This window comes from Paralichthys olivaceus, chromosome 14 (assembly GCF_024713975.1).
Source record: "Paralichthys olivaceus isolate ysfri-2021 chromosome 14, ASM2471397v2, whole genome shotgun sequence".
NCBI lineage: Eukaryota > Metazoa > Chordata > Actinopteri > Pleuronectiformes > Paralichthyidae > Paralichthys > Paralichthys olivaceus.
The window spans coordinates 10,122,857-10,150,294 of NC_091106.1; the positions used below are offsets into that span (position 1 = coordinate 10,122,857).

The window sequence follows — 27,438 nt, forward strand, 5'->3', positions numbered from 1 at the left end:
TTCTGTCTCGGTTATATTGGTTTTTCAGAATCTGGGAGTGTGGCTCATGTTTCTCTGTCCAGCTCTGCAGAAAAGCTGCACACACGCCAGTTTGGTTCCCTGGGAATGCGACTCTGTCTATGATGTGATTAGTCTGAGTCCTTTATCCTCTCACTCACCTGGACAGGCTATTTTTCTATCTATCCTTTAGCCTCCATCTTTATTTGTCTCCCCATCATCTGGAAATGTCGGGGGAACCCCTGCAACTGGATCAATTCTCGTTAGCTTTAAAGGACTATCATTGGCCGGCAGCCCCCCTCCTCTCTACCCTGCAAGTGCAAGCACTGGATACCAGGGTGTGCTTAATGTGTTGGAAATTTCGTTTAACTGTCTTCTCCCCCATCTTCTATCTCACTCTTCATCCCTCCTCTTGGTGGCCAGTGATTGCCTGCAGCCTCCCCATGTTCTCTTCCTCTCACCCCTGACTGCCTCTGTTATACGAGGAAGATGCAGAGGGTGGATGAGCAAGGCAGAAGGAAGAGCTGAGAGAGGAAGATAAGGCGGAGAGATGGCCAGATCAGAATGTGAATTGCGTAAGTTGTACAATAAATGCTGGTAACTTTGGTGCAGAGTCTCTCGAAAGACCCAGTACAGAAGTGCTATCAGCATCTGCCCTGAATGATCACAAGTGGTCAGCGGTACGTACACTCAGACCACATTTGGAGGTGGTGTGGGACGCATTATTTTCGCTGCAGTGAACGCAAATCTGTCATGGGCCACATGTGAAGGACCGCCCACTCTGCTGACGTCTCTGACCCACTGCAGTTTAAACGAATTTGTGTGCTTCTCTGTGTCCATACCTTGATTTAATTTTTGCCACCCCCACAATATCAACCCTGATCATTACATTATGACTGATACTCTTTCCTAAATTGGTTAAATCTATCTTGATAGCTGTGCACCTTCATTCATTCAGTTCCTCCTGACTTCCGGCTCTCTCACGCTGACACACAAACACAGTGACATTGGACGCATCCGTAAACTCCAATAACATACTATTGTCTTTGCAGATCTAATGGGGAAGTGAGATTTGATCACAAGTGGTCACAGGAGATATGAACAGAGAAACTTAATGCTGCCCCGTTGATCTGATCTCTTAGGACAGATGTTAATACCAGGTCTGAACAGGGCCAAAGCTTTGTAGCCTCCGCTGACATGACCTTGTGCAGTACAAACACAAAGCATCAGACTCTACATCTTATTTTCTGTATGTATTCAACATACAATATTAAGTAGCTGTGTACATTTGAACACACAGGATGTGACGTAGGCTCCTCTCTCTGTACGATACCCTCCATTTACCATCTGCTGATGTATCGCTTAACTGGGAACAGACAGCATTCCCATTAATTTGACTGCAATTATCTCTCAGCTGCTTTTTCCTCCACTGGGCTGATATGATGTGGTGCGTGAACACACACACCATGCTCTGACACCTGCCTCACTATTCTTTCATGTCATTTCTTTACTGAGCAGCTTGTTAAAGTCACGCTGAGGAACCAGTGTTTATTAACCGTCATGTGCTTTATGTATACATCTCACTGCCCTTCATAGAGTACTGCACAACTTAATTATCGGGTTTAATTTAGAAAATTTGAATTTGTTTTCTTGGCCTATACACAGATTTCCATCGGCTTCAGCTACTGCTGTGGTGAGTAATGTTGTTAGACTGTTGGATCATTTATTAAAATAGTTTATTAGGTGGCTCTCTTGCTGTATGGAGTATAAAGACTTGACTTGAGCAGCGGCCTTGTCGAGTATACAAGACATTACCAACTGTTTCCACGTAGGGAATCATGTACACAATGAAATTGCTGAGGCTAATCAGGTCTTAGGTGGATGTAGCTGAAAACCCAGTCTGACGGCATCCTTCGCAGAGCACACCCACAGGCCTATTCAGTTGCACAATCCTCCGCGAAGGCCCACTTAACTTACCATCTGTGACACCTAAGTTTAACCATTAGCCAATCTGTGCTGTGAGATATCTTGTATAAAGAGACATCTGAGTCCTGAAGCTTCTTGCTGATGAGCAAGTAATTAAAGCTGCCGGGGATCACGTCAGTTCAGGCGTGGAGGAAATGTGCAGAGGTGACAAAATGCTGGAGTCTGGCTCTGGCTCCAAGTTCATGTAAAACTATCCTGCAGACTCCAGACATATGAAGCACGACTGATAAGGTGGAGTTACCTGAGAATCTCGGCAGCTGCATGCACCACACATGGATCTGATGTGTCTGTGATTGGAGGGGATTGGTCCCAGAGCAGCAGCAAGCTCATAGCTCACTACGCTTTAAGTCAATCAGCAAATCAATACATGACAGCTTGAGGTTGTTCATTTTCTCACTGTGACAAGGAGTATGAAGCACTTTTCTGTCTGAGCCCTGAATGTGTCACACATGATGGGGCTGGACCTTTGAAACTTGACTTATCATCTAAAATGAAAAAATCCAGTCCGTGTTTCAGATTTTCTTCTGAGTACATGTGTTTTGGACGACTGGAATCATTCTTGACTCAACAAAACCTAAAGTCCTAATCATGTGTTGCATGCGCTACTTCTGAGCTACTGTCCTGATAATAGTGGCACATTCCCATCACATTATGGTAAAATGATACATTTTCACACCTGAAAGTCCAAACTAAGGTCTGAACTAAGGTTCGGGTCTTTGTTAATAGTCTGATGGTGAAGTGTATTAAATGATGTGTTGTGAAAATTTGGAAAACTATTGAACCGGCTACTATAATATCAGTACCACTACCAGCACGACCAACTTCAGACACAATAAACAACTAGTTCGAGTGCACCTTATGAGCGTCCTTGGCGCTCATAGGTTATATCACCAGAAGAGGCTTGTAGGATTGCTTGCAATCTTCACCTCTGTTTTTCTTCTTCTATTGTTTAAAGCCATCTTTAAGTTTTACTTCAAACCATCATAGGGTTTTACATTAATACATTAAACATTGCCTTTTGGAGAATAAATATGAAATGTGAAAATAAAAATGATCTCCTTTTTATATCACACAGTAAAAATGTTCATATCATCGATTATTTTTCAAATTTTTGTTATTTAATAAGTCTTTCCTTTGAAAAATCTGTGTCTTTTATGTAAGATCTGTGCTGACTTTATCCTCCACTCTGGGTTTGCAGCCTTCCCACACTGCTGTACTCCAGAGCGTGTGTCTATTCGCAGTGGTTAGTGTTGGCACCAGTCACTGTTTATTTTATTAAAAACTACCAAGCTGACTGTTGTAATTGAGAAAAAAAGGTATCGCAAATTATTATTCCCACTTTATTCCCCGGCTCTGCTGTGCGATATTCAGAGCTACACATGTCTCACTCTGCGGCAGTGAAATCTTATCATCATGTTTTGCTGCAGGCTGGGAACTGGGATGTTTCCCTTTTTACTGCAAGTGGCTGGTTTAGAAGCAGAAAACAAGTATGTCTCTGCACATGTTTGTGGCTTTCTTATTTTTAATTCAAAAAGAAAGGTGCTGTTTGTTGGGACTAAACCAGCTGGGGCCTTTTTGTATCAGAAGAATAAAGTGGAGTACTTTCTGTATGATCCTGCCCAGTTGGTTGTAGCTGGTATCTAGAGCGAGCAGCTGTTTTCCCCTGAGGCAATCTAATCAACAGAAATAGACGGTGCCTGCCCTCAGCGGACCAGAGGCCTGGTGGTGCGAAGAGGTCACAGCTACTTCTTTAAGAAACTACTCTTATAAACTGGTGCACATGGTGACACATGATGTACGTGTCTGAAACGTTGGCTGATTGCCTTTCACAGACATATTGTTTGTTTGTCAATATATTCCAAACATTTTTTACAGAACAAACAATGCAGAAAATATGTGAATTAATGTTTACATTATATGTAAAAATAATCCTTTGACTTTGGATCTATATATTTGGTTATATTTTTGATTTCTGTTTAGTTATATTGTATGCTTAAACTGTAAAATATCTCATAAAAAAGCCTTAATCATGTTTCCTTGTCAGGATAAGGATTTGATAAGGACTCTTAGGAATAAGAAGCAAGTTTTTAAAAATATTATCAGCCGATCCGATCGGTATCTGGAATTATTTTGCTCTCTAACATTGTTGTTTGCAAATCCATATCGGTTGGGCTCCAATTTATTTTCATCACACTGAAGTCTTGGAATGAATAATTTCCAAAAGCAACATTTTCAGCTTCCAGCTGTGGCTTTAAATGTTTCTTGTGTTTTGCAGCAACATACTTTTGTGTGTGTGTGTGTGTGCAGCATTGACAAGTCCTGAGAGCTTAACTGTCCCCATTCAAACAGAGGGGATTTCATTGTTCTGAACAATGCCTTGTTCTGTATTTCCCATAGTCTGTGGGGTCTCATTATTTTGGGTTAGTGGTCGAGCATTAAACCCCATTAGTTGCATGATTTCCTTACAGTGTTGTGATGTTTATTTTGCAAACCTTAAGCTCAAAGTTATTTCACTTTAAATGAAACCTAGTAGTGTTTTTGTGTTTTTAATACAGGCATATTATTCAGCGACTGTATTGCTGCAGCTTGAGATCACTGCAAGAATGAAAATTAGTCAGTTTGGTTGCTTGGCCTAGCTTCAGTCACAGCATCAACAATTCCACAAACACTGTTCCTCCTCCACAGGAGCGCATGGAGATTCTCTTGGCAGGTCGTGGACACGTTTTTATAGTCTTTGGAGTTTCACACACGGCCCCTCCTAGGAGTTGACGCCTGACTCGTATTGATAAGGAATAGTGGAATAATCCTGTTGCAACATGCTATCTGAGTACCAAGGTCCATTGCCTATCTTAATGTTGAGGCCTTACTGTGATGTGAGCTCTAGTGCACATTCTTTTGTTGGACAATGGGTGAGGTCAGTTGGTGAAATTGGACCCATGTGGGGCTAATAGGCTGCTCCAGTCTGTGGTGAACAGACTGTGTCAAAAATAATTGTGAGGAATGGAAAGTCTGTTTCATTAGCTGTCCTCAAAACACATTTTCTGCTTGTTTGCAGTTGCAGAACCTGAGAATTGGAGTCATAAATGAAACATGTCATTAGTGCTGGTTATTTTTTACAGCACCTCTCCAACATGACCAACGCTTGAGCCTAACTGGTCATTAACCCTCTGCACGCCCGAGAATCATGAATCTTATGTAATCTATTTATTTTAGAGAAGCTACAGACCTCATTTACTTAAGTGTAAAGATATATTCTTAACTGTTACAGATGGTAAAAACACACACGGGCATAATCCAAAGTCCTATGTCCTAGCTTGTAATGTAATTTGCCAAGGCTGAAAGTCGTTAAAGGAAAGGTAATTGTGTGTGTAATAACATGTTGAGGAAAAAGGTATTAAGCAGTCATCTATTCATAGATTGGAGCCCTGATCGCAGAAAGGACTCAGCATATATGTCATTAAAGACGTACTGGTGCTTCTCATGCCATCCTTCTCATTATTGGATGTCTCACTGATTACCATTGATTAATTAATGTGAAGCTTACATTTGCTGGCAGCGCAGGGGCTCAGTGGTTAGCTCTGTCGTGTCACTGCTGGAATCCACCAGCCACATGGGGCCTCCTCTGTGTGGGGGTGGAGGGGTTTCCCTCCACATTCCCAACACATGCAGAACTGGTGCTTTTAAGTCTTTGATTAGTTAAAACAAATAATCAATCAATACCCTGTTTTTATAATGATATGAGTTGTGTGTATATATGAGTCCTGTGACCTCTCGTTGATGTACGGCACCTCTTGTGGTGCCTCTTGCCCAATGCATGCTGGGACAGCTTCCAGTGTGATTTAGCTCTGAACAGAAAACGCAGTTTAGAGAATGAACTGATGGAAGGAGGTTCATATTTGGTAATAAGGTGGAAACAATAAAACTGTTTTATTATTTCCACCTGCCCATGTTCAAACTTAGTTAATCATGTCTTACCTTAATAAATCTTAATAAATCTGCATGTAACTGTTTGTCAGTGTAGCCTCTGTGCTGGTGAAGGTGAACGGTTTTAGAAATATAATCTTCATGTCCGACCTTTGTGGCTGTAATTGCTGACTGGCTGCATAATGCTGACAGCGGGTTTGGGAAGTGTTTCAGTACAAATCTTATATTGTAAAGTGTCTGTGATGAGACCCTCCCCTCAGAGCTAAGTGCATATACTAGGGTCTAATACATGTAGTTAATGTGTTGCACTGGTTGTTGTTCAGTGTGCACAGTTAAGGTACTCTCAGTGTTTATAATGGAAGAGTCTTCCACTTTATTTCCATCTAACCTTTCCTTGGCAATGGGAGGCAGGAAACATTTGAGTGCACACTAACTTTGAAGGTGAAAGTATTTTAGGCAATCCAGTCTACCGTGACCCTGTGCCATGCACCTGTCTACACACACACACACACACACACGCACGCACGCACGCACGCACGCACGCACGCACACAAACACACACACACAAACACGCATACGCTAGAAAGAGCACAGAAAAGCTCTTACCCGACACATCAGATCAACCATATTTTTCATCATGATAACAGTCAGTTTGTAAATAACCAAACAGTGGCGTAGTCGAAAAAAATCACTGCTGATCTTGGTAGAGGTGTGAAGCATCTGCAGGCTGGTCAGCTCTTTCATCTGAGATTGACAGGTGCAGCAGCAGAGACCGGCTCACATATTTCCCCTCAGCGCATGGCACGGAGGATTTCACATAATATGCACGGTCTTGCAGGCACGGCTCCGACCACACGGTGTGTTTGAATTGCTGCACAGAAGAAACTGGTCTGTTTTTTTTTTGAGTAGAATAGAAAATAAAACACAATCACCACTTTCACGCCTCATTATTTTAAGCTCCTTTTTTGCTCATATGAATGTACTGTGGGTCCTGTTAGTGGCTGTTTTGAAAATAGCATGTGATATGTTGTTTTTCATTTTGCTCTGCGATTATCCTAAACACTTTATTTCCACTTTGACCCTAATGATGATGTGCTCTAACCTGGCATGTGTGTCTGTGTGTGTGTTCTCCAGCAGGACGTTCTGTCTGCTCCGCTCAGCCGCCAGACTGTCAGGAGAGCACATGGCCTACGGTCAGCACCCCACTCCACACTCTTCACCCAGCCTCCCACTGCCCTGTCTCCACAGGTTAGTGTGTCTGCGTGTGTGCATATCTGCGAGCAATTGAAAATAATGGATTCTTGTTTCAAATGTATCATTCTGTACAATATTGATTTCTGTGCCAAACAGCCTCAAACTAAATCCATATTTATTAGCTTAGACAGCACATGAATCCAGAGCTTCTTAATATATAGACAGCGACGGGCATCGGGTCCTTCATCACCCAAATGCAGTCTTAAAAGTCATGTGGAAAGGTCAATCAGAAAATTGTTATGTCATTATAAAGCCTAAATTTTAAATTGTATTAGATATCAGATCGATACCAGCCAACTAACTATTGGTAGTGTAACCTGCATAATTGTAGTTTAGTAGTTTAGGAAGCTGCTAACTAGCATTAGAGTGTCAGAAGCAACTATTAGTTTATTCTCTTGTGTTCTTTTTAAAAGCTGAAAGAATAAAACTGCTAAACCTCACATTCAATTTTAAATATCTCCAGCCTCAGTTGAGATGTATTTGTCCACTGATATCCTCTCATAAAAACTGCTGTCATCCAATTCTCAATAATCCCTCACCACTTCCTGTTTCGAACCAGAGTAATCTGTTGTTGTCTCTATTATTTCCAGTTTACCAGTGATTAACATGCAAGAGAATCCTTTGAAGGTTGGTGAGGTCGCTGGACGGCAGCCGTTTGATGAAGCCATTCCTGGGCTAAATCTATTTAAATGTATTCAAACAGCCTCACTGTTCAAAAGCAACCTCTCCACTGGGGGTGTCGCTGCCTTGATTCGCTGTTGTTTACATGAACCGGTGTGTGTGCGCTGCCATATGAAGCCAGTTCTCCCACCGTACCATAATGCGGCCTGCGACAAATATGGATTTGGAATATTGCAAAACATGTTGCTTCTTTGGATTTGGTGTGAAAGAAAATGTATTAAAAGCAACGCCCACCAAAGTTTCACTACTACACTCTTGTGTGTGTGGGAAATAGAAACCTAATAGCTTTGTGAGCACGCCAAAATCATTTATAGAGGGAGTTAACATCAGCACAGTTGAGTGAGAGTCATATAAGCCATCATAATATACTTAATCGACTGGCAGATGTTGGATTCACTTGCTACACTGTCTGGTTTCGACGCCTTGAGCCGGAAATTTGTTGTCTGACTAAATAAAAGATGACTCAGGGTTACTGTGCATTGCTGGGCCCAGTTGGGTGACATCAATTCCATATGCATTTCTTCCTAAGTTATTAATTTGATTGACTGTGGCCATCTGTTTCTGGATCCTGCCAGATTTGTCTCATTGTCTGCTTCTGCAGTGTTGTACAGATTCTTGAAGGTCATGTCTGTTGTATTCCACAATTTGAGTATTAATGAAGTTTGAAGGTTTGTGTAAACGTAACAGAAGAACATTGAAATATTGACAAATCCATTGTCGGCACACCTGGATTCTATAGACACATTCTTATTCCAAAAGATCGACATCTAAAATGCTAACTATCAGAAATTCTGGTTTCTATGTATCCGTATGTTGTAACGATGATTTCACAGCTTACTTTGTACATGCCCACTGTTGCTTTGTTTAATGAGCATGCACCAGAAACAAAAACAGCAATGGCTGCTATATACTGGTTTTTTTATCTGTATGTTTGCATATATACAAGTTTACCAGTTTTCACACGCGTCTGCGTTTCCTAATATTACTTGGATCTGAGTTCACCTGGCATGCTCACAATTTTCTCCTCTGGTATTTGCTGTATTGTTGATATCGATGTTGACTTTATCACCACCTACTGGCCTGGCATGATCGTTTGAGGGTCTGTAGTTGTCCTTGTGTTGGAGAAGATGGAGACATTTTGTTAAACGAATGTTGTGTGGATGGAGATTTGCAGTTGACAGGGTGAAGATGCTTTTGATGAAACCATAATCTTCATCAATCTTCATTGAAATTTGCTTTGTCAATGCTAAGGTGTCGCTATTAAACCCTTATGACAAAATTATGTAATTTAGGCTTGACATTTTACATATCTTAAACTTTATTAGAAACAAATAAAAATAATTAAGAAAATGCACATATTTTCTTTGCTAAAAATGACAACATAAATACTGATTTTGCAGTTACAGCATTTAGATCATTATTCAAGTGGGTATCCATAAGAACAATTGACAGGCTGCATGTGAAAAGATACACAAGAACGTCAGAGTCTCTTCACAATGTTCTCAGCACAAGGTGTCATATCAGTGTCCTTCCAGTGGAACATAACGACCAGTCATAAGATCTGGCACAACTACTCCTCGGCACTGCCACTTCGTCCTTCATCTCCACTCCAACCTGGTTCTACGTCAGACCTCAACTCTTTTCACTTGGTATTCCTGTGAGTAAGGTCCAGCTCGAATCCAATAAAGCAGACGCATTATGTTAAAAAGATCAGCTCAAGGTTAAGTGTGTATATTTTTCACCCGGAAATGCGCTTAGCCCACCAACAAGCTTGCTGGGGATGAAAATTTCATGACGAGAACAGGATATTTGTTCCTTGAGTGCTTGCAATCCTCCTGCTGTGCATTAGCTCGTCTTCTCTTCTTTCTATACGTGTGTGTACTGTGTGGTTACGTGCATGGGAGAAAGTGTGTGTTTGGTGCACTATGATTGTGTTTGTGCTTGTGCATTTATTTGTCACTGGGCTGCATGAAATGGAGAAGGCCAGGCGTACGTTTGCACAGGGTGGGGGTTGTGGTTGTACAGAGAAAAATGAGCAGAGGCTTCCCTCGGACTGTGTTTACATTTTACTGCAGCGGCCCGCTCTGAGAGGCAATGGAGAGAGGGTATACAATAAAACACAGGCCATGGGTTGTCCTAGCAAGAACATGTTTACATGGGGGTGAAACAACTGAGCTGAGAGCCAGTCAATAGTCACGAGTGTCCCAGTCCCTGCCAAAGAGCGTCCGGAGGGAGAGCTGTTTGTTTAGAGGCCAAGGGAGGGAGGAGACACAGGAGGCTCCGCAGGGAGTGTTTGCTCTGCCAGGGCTTGTTGTCCTTGCCCAGGTAGGCTGAGGATGATACTGTCATAACTACAGCACGACGAGCACTGACGCTGAAAAGATATTCTGGAAGATTTCACACCAGGTTGCAGTCATTTGTCGGCTCTAAACATGCCTCGCTGCGATATGTGACACTCGCTTCTTTTTCATTCAACACTTTTTTTTCTTTTTTCATCTCATTGACATCTCTCTCCCTCACTTCTGCATTGCTGCAGTACAGGCACTTGTCTCCTACTTAGCTAAGCAAGCACTACCTCCCTTTCTCCCCTCCTCCCCCTGTTGTTCCTTGGCATCCATCAGTTTAGCTGCAGCTTCCCACGAGGCCTGATGGGTCACGGCTACACACACAAGCAAACACACACCAGCAAACACACACCAGCACCCTTCTCAGCAGCACTGTTCATGCATGGACCTCTCGACCCATCTGCCCCTCAGCTTCTACAGATGGGAGCCGTGGCGATGCAGAGAAGTTGTCAAATGTCACGCTGACGGATGAAGAGAGAAATCTAAATGGGGGAAACAAGATGCTGGCTCCTCATTGGAAATTCATGCAGTCCATGCTGCTTCATGTGTAATACTGTGCGAGATTAAACTGCGAGTACACTGGTGGATGGAGTGAAGATAACAGTGATGGAACTTGGTAAAGATTTATTATCAGAGAAGGGGCAGATGTTGAAGTCTGAGGCAAGTCTCACTCGACAGGCTCTTTGAACCTGTTCCCTGACTCATGTCTTCAGGAAGCCTGTCTACGTCAAGATGATCCACCCTGACATGTAATGTTTCTCTTAAACAGCAGACACAGATAAGTAAAGAAAGAACAATGTTTGGTTTCCACTGTTTATTGCTCCCCTCTCCATCTCTGTTGAGTGATTTTTGTCAGTAATCTATCCGCTCCCGGGCGATCACACATTGTTTAATCTTTGGCAGGTGGATGTAGTTCAAGAGCAGAGTCTTTGTGTAGACGGCTCAGTGTACAGGAGGTGAGGTGAGGAGTTCGGAAAATGGCCAGTTTCTGAAAGGAATGGCTGCTGTTTTCTCCATGACCCAGATGTGTGTATGAAGACGGCCTTGGGAACTCTTTTATTTAAATGACACATTGAACTGCCCAAGCAGAAGTAGCAAACACCCTTTCCCCCTCAAACAGTTTTGTTGTGAAGCAAACGTTCTCTGCAGAGAGCACCTCTCTCTCTCTCTCTCTCTCTCTCTCTCTCTCTCTCTCTCTCTCTCTCTCTCTCTCTCTTTCCATCGCTGCTTCTCCTTTTATGGCGTCAAGTCAGCAATTGTTTGTGCCCTGTCGTCCATTTACACCGGTTGACTGTAAACTGAGTGGGAGAGAACCTGTCTTGTTTGTAATGTGGCCATGAAGTTCAGAGAAGCTCTTAACAGAAAACATAAAGGGTTAAGTCAAGCTAAAAAACACTCAGTGTTTTATAAATCCACTATAAAATCCACTCTGAGCTATTTAGCACCTATTCTTCTTTTAATAGTGCTACGTAACATCCTGTCTTTTCACTGTTTTCATTCGCTGAAATGAGGTTTTCAAGTTTCAAAAGAGGTTTCCAAACTGAGGCGCACCTCCCTAGGGGGGCACAGGAGAGCAAGAAGAGGAGGCAAAAATACTATGACATCAATTGCCACAATTTGAGTCAAATGTCGCACTTCTTCTCTGAGTCAGAACTCCACAATTGGAGCAAACAGGCATAATATATTATTTTTAGATTCAGCGTGTCTTACACTTGTTGAAAACATCATTATCCACAATGTCAATTGCGAATAAACATATATAAATCAGCTCGGAAACTGTAGAAAGTCTCTTTTTATAACCCCAGAACTTGTCCAAGAATAATCACATTTGTAAGTTTTCTTTTGTTTAAAACTAATCCAGTAGTTGTTTTGATTTATATCCATTATAACCAGTGCTTAAACATGTAACAATAGAATAGTCAGTTCATATAAATAAAATATATGAAAGCATACTAGTTAAATAAAACAAAGACCAAAATAGGGAAATAAAAAGAAGTATTGGAAATGGCATTCATTGCACATTATAATGAATGTAATATTTCAAAATAACCAAACTATTAGTAGAAGGAAGTACCCACTGGTGATTTGACATGCCTTTACACTTAAAAACTCTTTTCTCGGTTTGAGCCTCTTGTCCACATGCAAAAGGCGCTTAAAGTCACTTAATCAGAAAAATAAAGTGCAGATATTCAAAGAATGATCTAAAAAGGAGCATTTGAGAAGCGAATAGTAGTATTGCTTTATGTACGTCATTTGGTTTTGGTGGACCTGTGAATTAGTTGACCAAGAAGATGTAAAGCAAAGATACAAGTTAAAAAGAGATGAGTTTGTATTGTTAAATGTATTATACCTCACTGAGTGAGCTCACAATGTTTTTCTCTGGTATTTGACGGATCGTTGAGATGGACTTTATCACCTCTTACTAGCCCAGCATGCTTGTTTGAGCGTTTGTAGTCGTTTTTGTGTTCTCGGTTTTTATAAATACAACAGGGAAAATATCTGCTCAAAAAAATAGCTGCATTAGTGTAGACAAAGCCTGACTGTCCTTTCTCACGCCTAAGCTGTGTAAATTGTTGTTGCAGTAGACTCTGAACCTGAGTGATTATTATTACAACCATGTCACACCCTCACATCTGACATGTGAGGTACAGGTACCTCAGACAGGTAGTCACTGGAAATAATGACCAGCCTAAAGTTTAATTTAGGTAATTAACATTTATAAGTTGCGTAACTGCTTTACTATTTGAATTGCTCCTCACTGGCAGCGTTGTGTAAAAAAAACAAAAAACCTGTGTGAACAGGCTCAAGCAAGCAGGGAGTAATAATAAGAGTTGATAAAGGCTGCACAGAACTGATTGTTTCATGCTCCTTGAACCTGTTTGTTTTCTTTATTTTTTATCGTTGGAAGAAAGAGAAGACGAGGAGGAATAAATAAGGAGACACACCTCTACAACCGGGTTTCCAACTCTTTGTTTACTAAATCACACAACTGGAGTTAACAGATGACTTTTCTTCCCCCTCCATGAACATTAATCACCCAACGTCTAAACCACCAACAAAGCTATTTTAGGTTTCATTAACTTGGCTATTAATTATAATGTCGCCAAGCACATTCTAATGCCATTGTCTGTTTGGTTGCTGCCTCTGAGTGAGGAGTCACTGCGGCGGTTGTCTGATTTCAAGTGTCATTTGTCTGCTGATATAAGGTAAACAGTTCTCCTAGGTGTCGGTGAGGTGATGCTTTGTAAGAAAGACATTCTTTATTTGTTTCCTCCTTATCAAACTGGTTATTCCTTCATGACACACAGAGAGCGATCGGCTTAGTAAAGCTCAAAGCTACCCAAGAGGCTCAGATAGCACTGCTGTGTCTAATTACATTATTGATCTGTTTGTGTGTGTGGTGGAACCCAGATTTTTGATAAAATGAAATTTCAGTGAAAGGAGATCTTGACTTTATATTGGATTTGTTATGTTGGTTACATGTTGAATGTGTCTGCAGGGTGAAGGCAAATAAAAGTTTAGCCTGACCAAAAGCAGTGGTCTTTGTCCAAACTGCACCTTAATTGGTATCATTATTTGGACCAATTGCAGGAGGTTGAACCAGCATTAAACAATAGAAGAAGAAAGAGGAGTGAAAGGGGCTTGCAGGATTTCTTGCAGTTGCTATCACACGGCGATGTCAGATGCACGCCCATAACGTTTCAGTGTCTTGTATAGGTCGGGGCAGCCCATGAACGTGATGAAGACAGGATGTACATTTTTGTACTATACATTCTTTCATTCCACTCTCTAAATTACAATATGAAACCAAAAATAGGCAAATCAAATAAAAACAATGGTACAAAGACATGAGTTCTTTCACGTGTGAAAACACAACAGCTTACGTAAAGAGTTGTGTAATAACTTATCCTTAACTAAACAAACTCACTGCTTTTCTTTTATTGATCAAATAATCAATAGTTCAGTTTTCAGGATATTAACAGACATTCCCTGCCCCTCTGTTTCCTGTCTGATCAAACAAATTGATTATGTTCACACCTTCAACCTTGATTGATTGTAACCAACCTTTAGTCCAGCAACTCATCATCACTGTGTAAAAGTTATAGTCTGAAAAGAACAAGCAGGAATTAATGATCAACTGCACCTAGTGCATTGACTTTGAAGTCCTCACTTAGGTCCTCTTACACTTATATATAGTAGGGGAAGGAAAAATGGCTGATGATGATGCAGCAATGAGTTTCCCTTGTCTGCCATATTCTCAGCTAGAGTCCACGATGGTGTTTCAATGTAAATCTATGATATATTGCTGTAATACAACCCGCTTGTTGAATCTTGCTTGTTGAAAACATGTCTGTACATTTTGTGCTGAAATTCAGGAAATTGCAGTCTTGCAGATACAACTGACCCTGACACATTAAATAAAATACATTAACAGTATCATTATACTGTTTAATCAACAATAATTTGTTCCAGTCAAGGTTTTCTGCTCTTAAAGGCCTATTAAGAAAATCATGAGCTTAATTATGACAATTAACAAAGATGGTAATTCATTAAATACATGTCCTTGTCAACCATCTGACCTTCTTTTGCCAATATAGCATTTATTGGACCACAGGGATTATGTAAATGGCTTTTGAATGTATATAAATATGATTTCTGATCAGTGCAAATAATTACTATAAATACACACATGTAGTGCTAATGGCATCGCAGTAAAGTAGAGTATCAGAGGTTTATTTGTATCTTTCATTTTTTTCGGTCTTGTTATTCCTTCAAGGACAAGCTGTGAAAATGAAATGCATATCAGTAAACAGATTTTTGAAAAATGCATCCATCAAAACACTCCGTTCCAATTAAAATCCGCGGTCAAGCTGGCGCCGTGCTGTGTCTGGCAGCTTGTTAGAGGTGACACCGTGAGGTGCTGCTTTCAGAAAGATGTCTCAGTTATAGCATGTAGCCCTTTGAGATAAAATCAACATGCATGTTAGTCAGATTTCTCACAAAAAAGAACATAATGTCTTCTGTTCCAAGGTAACTGAACAACTTGAATCATCTTGATAGCATTACCACGGGAAGAAAGCAGAGCTGCAGTGGTTAGTCTGCTGTGGGAGGCGGTGTGATGGAGAGACCTGGGTGCCCTTGCCTGAGCTCATGCGCCAAAATCCAAGCTGAGTCCTGCAGCGAGGGGGAGAGGGAAATGGGCAGGAACCAATGGCAGCGGGGTGTCGAGCAGTAGAGGAGGCCCTCGAGAAAGATGGGAGAGTCAAATCACATTCACACTGGGACATAGGAAGAAAGGCGTCACAATGTTGATGAGGATTAAGATATTTTGAAAGGGGGCACAAGGACAGAGAGATATGAAGAAGAGTCATTGTCGGAGCATTACGGAGGCTGACTGGCTCACTTTAGTCTCGGGTCATGATGTCACTTAGTGGAGAGGAAAGGGCAGAGATGAGAGGAGGAGCAGGAGGCGAGATTAGAGGACAGGGACGTTCTTAAACAAAGTCATCATCATCCATGCAGCCTGATCCAATATTAATATCAGCTGACTTTGTTTGAGACTGTTCTGTAGTGTCTTGTGTTGTCTGCGGGTCAGGACGGTGGGTTGTCATGACTCCCAGAGCTCGTGGAGCAGAGAGCGTCACATGACAGGGCGGGTACGAGAGGTCTCCCAGAACCCTTTGCGATCTGAAGGCTGCGCTGTCTGCTCATTTGACTGCAGTGACTTCCATTCCCCCGGCCCTGCAGTTTGGCACAATGACAGACGGTTCACAGACTCTGCCCCGCTTTCTGCAGACTGTGTGAGAGCGAGCTTCTCCTCACGCGGCCCCACGGCACAGGATCTGTGAATTTTAGACGCCTGTTGTGAATGGCATGAAGGGCAGCTTTTGTTGTCACTAACAATCTGACAAACATGACCCCCACTCCTGCTGTCACTCTAATGCAGTATCCTCCACTGAAAGTCAGCATTATCTTTTTATTTTAACTCTGACATGATTTGATTTTAATGAGGGCTGTGGAGATGCTTGTAACTTTGTCTAACTGAGGTTTTAGCCTTGGTCCACAATTAATTGACTTCATCTGTGTGTCTTCATTAAATAGGTGATGTAAGGTGCAACTTGCCTGCACGATAATTTGGTGAACTCTAAAAACTAGCCCAGCTGGGAATGTGCTTCCATAAGTCATTCATAATGCCTCATATTGTTAATTCAAGCCTTCACTCTGTCTCACAACTATGTAGAAATGATGTCTCTTTTATCAGTGCTGCTGGCACTGAACTGGAAGGTCAGCACAGCTCATTAAGTTGTCAGCTTTTTCTGTTTTGGATTCTCCAGCCTTCAGTTCCCTCTCTGGCAGTTTCCTGTGGTCCAAGGTGTTGATTGACATCTGTTTTGAAAAGTTTGATACAAAACATTTATTTCAATGTTGGAGTGACTGGGACTTAATTTATGACCCTTTCTTTGCTAGAAGATAATGACAAGAAAATGTATTAAAATTGATGTAATACTATAAACAGTATGATATTCTGTATGGATTACATAGACATTTTGTTGATTTGATTGATCGATTGAATTATTCCAGTATTTTTGACTTGAAAATTTGTTGAAATCGTCTTCACATCCCAATAGCCATCGATTGAGTTGTCTGAGAACAAAAGGGCTTGAAAAAGCCAGAGCCTGCGGCCCTTGAAGATCTGTAATAAACACGATCAATCATTTCATACTGACCGAATGAAAAGATTCACTGGCGTAGCTGTCTGTCACTTATCGACCCGACTTCATGTGCGTACCTTGCTCATGCTCTCACTGCACATGACCAGAGACAACAGCCAGAAGCCACCGAGCGAGTCATGGAAAAGTCGGCTTCTCGCAGTTGTCAGGCAGTGCATGCAGTTCGTTTGTTTTGGGGGCGTAGCTTTGATGAGAGGGCTGATGGGAGGTGGTTGGATATATTAGTTTAGTCATTTATTCAATGTGTAGCCTGCTCTTGCTTGCTTTTCCAGGATTACCAACCTTAGCTTTAAGAAAATAATCCTGCACACTCTAACCACTTGAACTTGTTTAACAACCTTTCAGTCCTCAGAGCTTCAGTGGACAAAATACATATGCACACACACACAATTATATTTCATTTTTTCATTTTGTCTTCTTGGTTTACCATACAGTCACTGACTGCAGCTTTCCTCTGTCATTACCCAGTATAACTGGGACAATGCACCGATTTGTTGATTTTTCGACCGATCCATCTGTTTTTGTATTCCTTACATGTGCAGGTCTTTTATTTATATAGAGCATTTAATAAAGCAAATGCATATGTTACAGTGCTTAGTTCCCAACAATGTAGTACAAGCTAAGGTTTTCAGTTTTTCAGACTGGCTGTTAGAATTGTCTTACTGTGATTTATGTTAAACTCTATTTCTGCTGCTTCCTGAGGGATGGAAGAAAAAATACAAATTAAATATTAGTGCATGGATGGATGGCTTTGTCTGGAGTTTATCCGTCAGTATGTGAAATTCAGGTCTTAAGTCAAGTTACTCTAAACCTAGAGGTACCATAAATATAGTTTTTACTACGACAGAGTGACAGAGATCTGCGAGTATTGATTTAATGTTGCCGTGAAGGAACATTTATACTGCTGTGCTCTTAAAAAGAAAAAAAACAGTTCTCTATTTTTCACTCCTTTTTTCTAACAGCTGCCTTTTCAGCTGTATTCATTTTTCTTTCCCTTCATCTTTCAGGTACACAGACATTGCGTACCTGCCCAGAGACCACGGTTTAGCATCTAGAGTGTTAGTCCCCATGTAGGTTTTGCTCTCCCACTGAAACACCTTGGTGTCAGGTCAAAAGAGCAGCTGGTGGCTGTAGGGGAGGCATATGGTGGTCTACACCCTCACTGGGTGAAAGTAAATGTGGGGCTCAGTGGCGAATGGAAATTACTAATTTGAGGAAAAGACTAGTCATGCATAAAGCTTTTTGAAAAAACAATACACCTCTTAAAAATTTAACTATTGTTGCTTTAAACTACTAAATCATCATCATCTGAGGCCATAAATCAACTGTTTCACTACAGATGTCCACATTACAACAAGCTGTGTGTTGCCATGTTCTCTACGAGTCGGTTTTTGTGCCGCAGTCTCCCCTCAGCTCCTTCAGCAGCGCCTGGTTCAGTGTGTGTCTGAGTCACATTCATTCGCCCAGTTCGAGCTCTGACATGTTGGCATGCCATATGTCTACAGGGACAGCTGCAAAGTCAAACTCAGACAGACCTGCTGACACAGCCAAGATGGCAAAGTGTAACAATGCTGTTGTTTTGGTTTTCCAGACTTCCAAGTCCTCTCCACTGACCATCCACTCGTGAGGCTGGACAGCTAATGCTGCACATTGAAAGCTCACCACTGAGCTCATGAGAACAAAGCACTGATTTTCTCGGTATATTGTAGCCACGCTTTCTAGACTGTGCAGCAGGGCACAGGATTTATGTGGGCTGACACTGATATTGATATTGTGGAATAAAAAATGTATGATACTGAAGTATTGGCAGATAAATATATATTTTTTTAAATGTCAGTAATTTCTGAGATGTCATTATCAAACCCTTTTGACAAATACATGTACATTTTATTTATAAATAATGAAATAATAATAAACTAAGACACAATACATAGAACCTAATTAAACATAATCTTTTTATTTAAAATGTAAACACGAATGCACATCTCTTCTGCATTGTTTATTCTCTAAAATAAAAATGGTCATGTTGCCACATGTATGAAAACATAAACACAGATTTTCAGTGAAAGGCTCATATCGACTGACTGTGCACTAGAGCCTGGTCGATCATTTGGGGGCAGATACTAGTAAAACATTTCTGATACCATATCATAGCTGGGCTGATGTATGTTATCTCTTACTTACCTTTCTTTGTCATAAAGGATTTATTAAGTGTTAGTATTTCACAGTTTAACAGCACACATGACTACAACTTAAAATAAACATAATCCTTTTTAAGTGAAATGTTAACATTAACACAGATACCAATATGTTTTGAAAGCTTTATTTCATTTGAAAGGATCTGGTATGTATCAATCGTGCAACTTAACGGTCCGAGTCATATTGAAAGCATGAGGGGGAGGCAGAGGAAAGACTTCTTGTGAGAGGGAGAGCTCTGTCAAAGTTTCTCACAAGGAGTATTCCCAGGCTCAGCTCCATAAATAACAGCTGCTGCTTCATGGACAGCAAGACACTGAACACTGCTCTGAATGTCACCTCACACTCTCTCAGGGATTCAAACATCCATGGTCAGCTCTGCATCAGGGGGAAATTAAGTAAAACATGCTGCTGTTACCATTTATGGCAGCAACTGTCTTATTAACTAACAATGTGTAGGTTATTACAGCTGCCTCCAATGGTTCTCAGTACGATGTGGGTATATAATCTTTTTCTATGAAAGGAGTTGCCTACAAATGATAAAATTATGCCATTGCTTCAATTGTGAATGCAGACCCAGGCTGATACTGAGATTTATCAAGTTCCCCGTATGCCCTTCCCTCCCATCCATCCAGACCAGGTGGACACTTTTAATACCTGCAGGTTAAAGCACTTTGTTGCCAGTGGTCTGACCTATTAGTCAAACAACTGCAAATTCCACTCCACCTCATTGCTCACTAAAAGCTTGGAAGAGAGGACAAAAACTAGCAGCTCCCCAATCAGGATTTATAGTAATTTAGCTGCCTTGAATTTCAAATTTGACATTTTCACTATTGAGTTTCAGTGCATGTTTTGTCTCAGCTGACAGTTAATTAGAGACTCTCTCAAGTGAACAATTCCAGAGAAAATCTCTGTGCCTCTTGTACCTTTTCAGATTCTCAAAACTTTAGATTAGCTGAAAGGTGAACATTGTGATTTGTAGAACTCTTTATAAAGAAAACTTTTTGAAGGTAAATGTAAAGGATGTAGAATTGCCAACGTGAATGTATGGAAGCTATCAGCAATCTATTGAATATTCTTCAAATGTACTACTTAACCTACAACAGAAGTTTCAAAATTGAGGCGCCATTCCAAGATATTGTGACTTGTTTTGCAAATAGAGATCATATGATCATATATCATCATATAACCAATTAAAACCAAACTTGATGGAAATATGAACACGTAAACATAATAAGAACAACTTAAAAAAACAGAAACGTCCATGTCCCATCCACTAACATGGAGGAGGTGGGCTTCACTTTGTCTTCACTTTTAGAGAGCGGTCATGTCGTCCATCTTTATATGATCTATTTGTCTCTTTTCTGGAACATAACATGAGTTCAGATTTTGGAAGGAAGGCAAGAGATGAAGCAGGAAAGGGAGAAAGTAGAGCATCTTGTGCCCTTCAGCATCACAGATGAGATAAATTGGTGATGACCTTGTACTGATGCATGTGTTTTGAAGACGATTTCTTTCCTGTGGGTTTTGATAAAAATGATCATGGACTTTAAATCCTTGAGAGATTTTTTTTTTTTTTTAATGGACCATTTATATCTGACACCAAGGAGAAAAAAACCTTGGAAGAATATTTGTTTCTCAGTTGCCCAGAGCAGATTCAGCAGGACAAGAGGCGAAGTGGTCACAGAGGGACACTGCAGTGGATAGACTGAATGAATGTGAGATACTTGTGTTTTATCTCCACTATAATTAATGCTTCCAATAACAGTGGGGAAAGCTGCTGCAAAATGTAGCTGTGCTGTCTTGCAAATTGGATAACTATAATGTTGGGAAGTAGATGGACAGCAAGTCTCTCTATGTGTTGCTGTAGGTAGTGGGAAGAGAAAGAAAGGGAGGATAATAAGCATTGAACAGTGCTTATTCAGCAGTATTGATTGGTGTGTGATATGTGAAGGAGTCGCAGGCCTCTACCTTTTGATCACAGCTGGTGTGTTGGGTGTGCATGTGTGAGGCTGGATTTCCATGCATTCCTTCACAGGATGGACCAATAATTCAGCGCAGGAATTTGACTCCATCCCGGTTCACGCAACCCCTAGGCCGCTAATTCTTGAGACTAACCCAATTTGGTGATATAAAGGGAATCAGACTAGTTGGAAAAGTCCCCCCTATGTTCATCTTGGATGAAAGATATCCAAAAATACAGGACTATCCACACAGTTACATATCTCTATGCTGACTCTCCAAGGTATGCTATGGCCATAAATGAGCCCTCAAAAACTAGTAATACAACAATTACAGAACATGAAAACAGTTAGCTTACACTTAATAAAAAAAAAAAAAAGAAAAAAGAATGAGCTACAGCCAGCTTTGACTCACATGTTAAAATGATTATTAAAGCATCCAGCAAATCAAAAGTATCCAAAAGCCTTGCGCTAACAAATTGAGTTTAGCTATGTTTTTGACTGACTTGGTCCCTTATTGATTACTATCTCACTTATCATGCAGCATTTAGCTGCATCTGTGGTGAGGACCTTTCTCTTATTAATCCTTTCCCAGTGTGCACCACCTTTGCTTTTCTTCTGACCGTGTTAACCAGCCATTTTGGCGTGCATCCTGTCCAAAATGTTAGTGTGGAAAAACAGGCATACGATTGGTATTTGCAAATTACCAATTACCAAAATAATTTTTTTTATTTAAGAATCCCTTAGAAGCACATGGGTGTGCCTCTATTCGACAGACACGATGACGTCACATCTCAGGCATGGATTCTGAGGTCTGTCATCTCATTCGCTTGTCATGTTGACCGTTCACAGCACAGCATATCAAAACGGCCCTCAGGCCAAAGGGAAATGTCCCAGTGTGGCCCAACGAGCTGTCCACCACTGCATGTCTTAGATGGGCTGTATGTCTCTGAATGTCAGAAGGGTCTTAATTACTTTTAAAAGAGGAGAAAAACAATAAGGTTAGATGAAGTAAAGCTGAGAAGGAAAAAGAGAAGATAGCGATTAAAGCCATAAAAGAACCTTCTGCTACAGTAGTTGAGGGAAAGAGTATCGCGTGACCTGCACTGAAATTGACACTGACCCAAGCAACGGGTGCCATCTGCTGTATGAGCAATCAGAGAGGGTCTTACTGATCCTGCACACTGACCCCACACACATTTTCACTTACTGTACATACCCTACATCGCTCTGATCTCAAATGTGACCCAAGGAAGTGGGAAAATGCAGATTCTGCTCCTCAGCTGGATTTGAATCCTTCGAGGAACAGAGCTGTGAAGCACGGTGGCCGTCTTGTAAGCTCAGGCGTGAAAGCCTGCACTGCTGTTTAATAATGTATCAGGTTCCAGTGTCGCTGGCATCAAGGTAGGGGTTGGGGGTTGGTGGTGTCAGGGGTGATGAGGGTATGCTGACTCGAACCTGCCCTTCTTAAGTAGCCTTCGTGTCATGGAAACACAATCGTTCACTGGCGAGATCCTATCCAATGGATTAAGTATGCAATGAGCCAGCATTAATTAATCAACGCATGACCATAGTCTAAAAGGCAATTTATTGAAATGGAATGAAAGATGAAGCCAGAATTATTCATATCTTGCTGTAACTGGTGTGGGGTTCTCATGTTTGAAATTGCCTGATCAGAGGAAGGTTGTTTTCACTATCAACTCTGCATTGCAGTGGAGAGATCAGACTGGTGTGGGCTTTCGTGGGGTGCACTCTGCTTTGTCACTGCTTTCCCCTCAGTGTGTATATGTGTCTGTGAGCAGAGATTACTTAATACTATGGTGTTGAAGAATGTGACTGCAGATTTCATATCTTTTAATGGCTTCTACCAAGCGAGGAACACAGTCGAGAGAAATGGCAGCATTTTCTCTTTTGTTACATAAGCTTGTCGGCGCTGAGGCAGAAGAAATGACAGAGTGATTATTGTCACACTGTACTTAAATCCACTTTCTTCTGTAGCAATTGCTGAGTGCCCACCTTATCTAGGTGAATTTCTGCTTTTTTGTTTGTATTAATGCGGGGACAGACGTTGTGGGCGTGCAGGGGATTGTGAGTGGCTCGCTCGGAACGCTTGCTGCTCTGCTTTTCAACTTGTTAACCCCACGATGCAGAGGTGTGGGCTGGAGGAAGCTCAGTGGAAAGGAGCTCACCGTGGAGCCGAGAAAGAAAGGAGGTGACATGAAGCACAGCGAGATATTATCCTGGACACATCAGCTGCACTACACTGACACAATGTTCCCTTTACATACCAGCTGCATCAGTAATAAGATGTGAGCCAGCAGGGTTTTTTCCTATTTACTGTGCTTTTCCTTCAGTGTGAGGGGATTAAGGAAGACATGGCTTTTACAGTGAGCCATAAATCCATCAGTCGACAGAAAAAGAATCAACAATTTGATGATCAATTAGAAAATTTGCCTTTTTCTGTTGATAAATGCCAACAATTTTCTCGCGTGAACATAAAAAGATGGTCTGGTTTGTTTTTTTCCTTTGTGTCAGTAATTGTTGAATATTGTCATAATTGGATTCAATGAAATTTTACACATAAAACAATAGAGCCTGACTGATATATCAGTGGGGTGATTTTATGTGCTGATATTGACCTGTGACACATGTATTGTATCAACATGAGTTGTCTGATATTTGCCATTATAAAAAGCCTTTTTACTGAAATTACCGCAATGTAATTTAGAAATTGTCTCACATACAGTTTTTTGTCCTGCAAAGTTTGTTCATCCATCATTTACAGCACATGAATGTCCTGCTGATAGAGCTTAAAACTGAAATTGAAAAATAAAATTGAGAGAGAATATCAGCCAATGGAATTTTTTTTCTTCTCTAAAATCAGTGTCTGCATCAGCCTTGAAACCCCAGCATTGGTCAGACAAAACAATGAACCAGGTTCACAAAAAATTGTTAATCAAGATTTACTGGTTGTGGAAAATAATCATTTATGTTTCACAGTTTTGTTCAGTTGTCACAACAGCAATCCAAACAGATATTTAAGATAATATCTAATTATGCAAGGCAATAAAAAATATGCTTTTGTCTTAAGTAAACAATTAAAATCTTACAAATTTAGTCGATATTTAATTATTTCTCAGGGGAAAAAAATAATACTCATCACTGTAAATTAGAGTTAAAGATTTTAAACTTGCACAGGCAGCAGTCTCTTAATCTCCTATAAAAACACAAGGATACAAAAAGAAGCTCAGACATCTCACTGGGTTAATGAATGAGAGCGTCGTCCACACATTTTGCTCCCAGCAGCTGAAGAGATGGTCGACGCAGTGCATTTCCAATTTAATAGCTCATAAACCTCAATCACCATCTCTGACAATCCACATGGAAGTAGTCTTCAAAGCGGAGTCAGCAGAATGTCACAGCCAATTGTTGGTGATATACAGTAAACATGGTTCCGATTGACTGCGTAATATAATTCGCTGTCAGTGTCTTGTTAACGCCTCCACTCTGTATCGTACATTTGGACTTTCCCTGCAGCTATCACTTCTTGGGGCGAAGGCAGGAATCGTACACATCTGTCTGTCCTGTCCTCTCTACTGGCCTCACGTAAATTTATCCCTTTGTGTACCGTCGTTCTGCACACAGTGATCCCCCTCTGACCCCACCTTGACCTCCACTCCCTGCCTTTGTCTGTCACGGTGGCATGATGGAGCACCGCACTGCTCCTCCACCATATAGCTTTTCTTAAACGACTGAGCCTCTGGGGAATTGATCCCAACCTCTTCACTTTTAAATCTTTCCACACGTTACGACTTCTGCGTGTAAAGGAAATCTGAAAAAATAAATATTCCAACCATGTCTGATAAGTAGGTGTAATTACGCTGCATGTGTGCAGTCATGCCTAGAATTGGATGTATAGTATGGACTCTAGTAACATGGTGTATACGAGCCTGTGTATCCCTGAATGATTTCATGAATGACTTTGTGTGACTAACCACATTATCTGGTCCATAGCCGTGGCCCAAGACAGCACATTACCACATAGATGGATGCAGTCATTGTGTAAATAAAAGACAGAGGCTTCCATTCCCTCACCCCACTGCAAGAAGAACATCGTGTCGGCGACATTATTCCTTGGTGCATACACTTTGTCTCTCTCATACACACACACACACACACACACACACACACACACACATACACACACATACACACACATACACACTCTTTACTCTTTTAGCTTTTTAAACTGCTGTGTCATCTTGTGTTGAGATCCAGCCATAACAACTAAGCTCAAAGAAACTGAGCTGCAGTTGACACATGGAGTTTTGTGATTGCAGTCCAGGGTAGCCTTCTTCTGCAGAGTGCACATGCACAAAAAAATTTGGTAAATAGAATTCAAATCTGATAAAAAAATATATATATCTATAGCCTATTTTATGTCAGGACATAAATATTGCAAAGTAATCAAAGCCTGCAGGTCATTCAGTCATCAGTGACTTGTCCAGACTCATTGCAGATTTGTTTCTTTTTAACATATCTGGCGTTCGACTTTTTCAAACATTCCAGACGCTTTACTTTTTCGACATCTGAGTAGTGTTGTTGAAACCTGTAAGCCTGTAATATGTCTCATCATGTGTTAGTGTCCCGTTGTCAGTGCTGGTAATTTGAATGCAATATGCAGTGCAATACCACACAAGATCAGATGTTGTTCTCTGAGAAAAACAATAATTATTAATGTTAACAAGTAATAAATTGTGTTGGAATTCTTTTTCTCATTTCATCGGCTATTTCAATTTTATTTTTGTAGTAATGCATATGCAATGATAATCATATTAATAGGGAGCACATACCTCTAACATTATCGACATATTACATGCTGAGGGGTATTTGATATCAGATATACAAATATTTTCTAAAATGTATGCACATTTTAACACCATGTTTAAACAAATTCCTTGATTTGCCCTGAATCCCTTGGGCCCTGCCACACCCTTGCACAAAATGTTATGGAACTCAGTTGCAGCAGTTTTTCAGTTGGCCTAACAGACAGTGATGAAAACATAACCTTCTTGATGCAGATGAAGCATTTGAAATACTCAGTTTGACGTCAGTTACCATGACAACAGCCGGCAATTCTTCACATTCTTTCAGTCATCCCTTTAAACCTCATACATTTTATCACACAGACACCTCTCCTGAAATAACTTGATTATGCTTTAGATTGGGTGAACACATTTGATTAAAACCAAACCTCAAAGCTGCACCAACAGGTTCTGTGAATGTGCTGGGGGAGGAGGCTCTTAAATCTTGCATACATACATAATCTGGACTGAAATGAGGACAAGAATGTCATTATGTTGCTGAAATTCAACACAGCAAGTGGAAACAGTTTGCACATAGGGGAGATATTGATAGTAGACCGAGATGCAGCAGTTTCAGTCCCCTCCTTTGGTTCTATGTATGAATGGGAGGGTTTTCCTTTCTTCTTTCTTCCTTTTCCATAAAAACTGGCACATCTGTGTGAGATTGTCGGAGCGGTGATTTATGAGAAGGATTAATCTTTACAAAAGATCAATACACAGGCGAGTGACAGATTAAAGGGACAATCTGAAAAAAGAGTGAAGAAACTGGATGACAGTGTCCTCATCCACAGGGCACGAGGGTGAATCAAATGCTGTGGCCTTTTGCAGTCACCAGATCTCAACTTAATTAAATGTCTAGGGACATTTTGGACTGTCTTGTTAGACAGGCTCTCCACCACCATCTCTAAAACACCAAATGAGGGAAGAAGTTCCAGATACTGCTGCTCTGTTGACACGTGTATAAGACGCCTTATACAAGGACACTTTTATGTCTAATTAGCAAGTGTTCGTGGGTTTTTTAAGCACGGTTAAACCTGCTAAAAATTGTCTTTCCTGATTCGTCATGCTCCACGTCACAGATGCACCGAAACTGAGGTGCTCTTTTACCTCGCTGTCTTGCCAAAGCAGCGTGTTCACCCTTTTGTTGTCTTTCCATCACTGCGATGGCAGCTGGAGCCGATAGAAACTCGTGTCCACTGCACTCCACAGTCATTTGACCCGGGAGTGAATGCACATTGTGTCCATTCTCCAGCCTGATGTTAGTGGGTGTCAGTGGGTTTTGTGACCACTGAAGTGGCTTTAGTGTTGGTTTTTCCTTTAATTCATCACCTTCTGCACAGGACCCCTCACCCTGGAGCATAGAGAGAGAGACAGTTAATATATTAGAGCCGTGAAGAAGAAGCAGCATGCTTTCCCCCTGTGACTCCAATTTAGTTTCATCCCCCACAATATTACCTGTATCATCTACTGGGTCCCTGCTCGCAGTGCATTTACTACA

At 41.0% G+C, this 27,438-nt stretch overlaps 1 protein-coding gene across 2 annotated transcripts in view; it reads left to right on the forward strand.

Moving 5' to 3' along the window:
- Positions 1-27,438, forward strand: part of mcu (mitochondrial calcium uniporter) — a 59,472-nt gene that overhangs the window by 19,162 nt on the left and 12,872 nt on the right. The window contains exon 2 of one of the 2 annotated variants that reach the window (XM_069538285.1): positions 7,042-7,155. In XM_069538285.1, coding sequence (XP_069394386.1) covers positions 7,042-7,155 — 114 coding nt within the window. The remainder of the gene's footprint in view (positions 1-7,041; positions 7,156-27,438) is intronic. The other variant, XM_069538286.1, reaches the window with a different exon arrangement.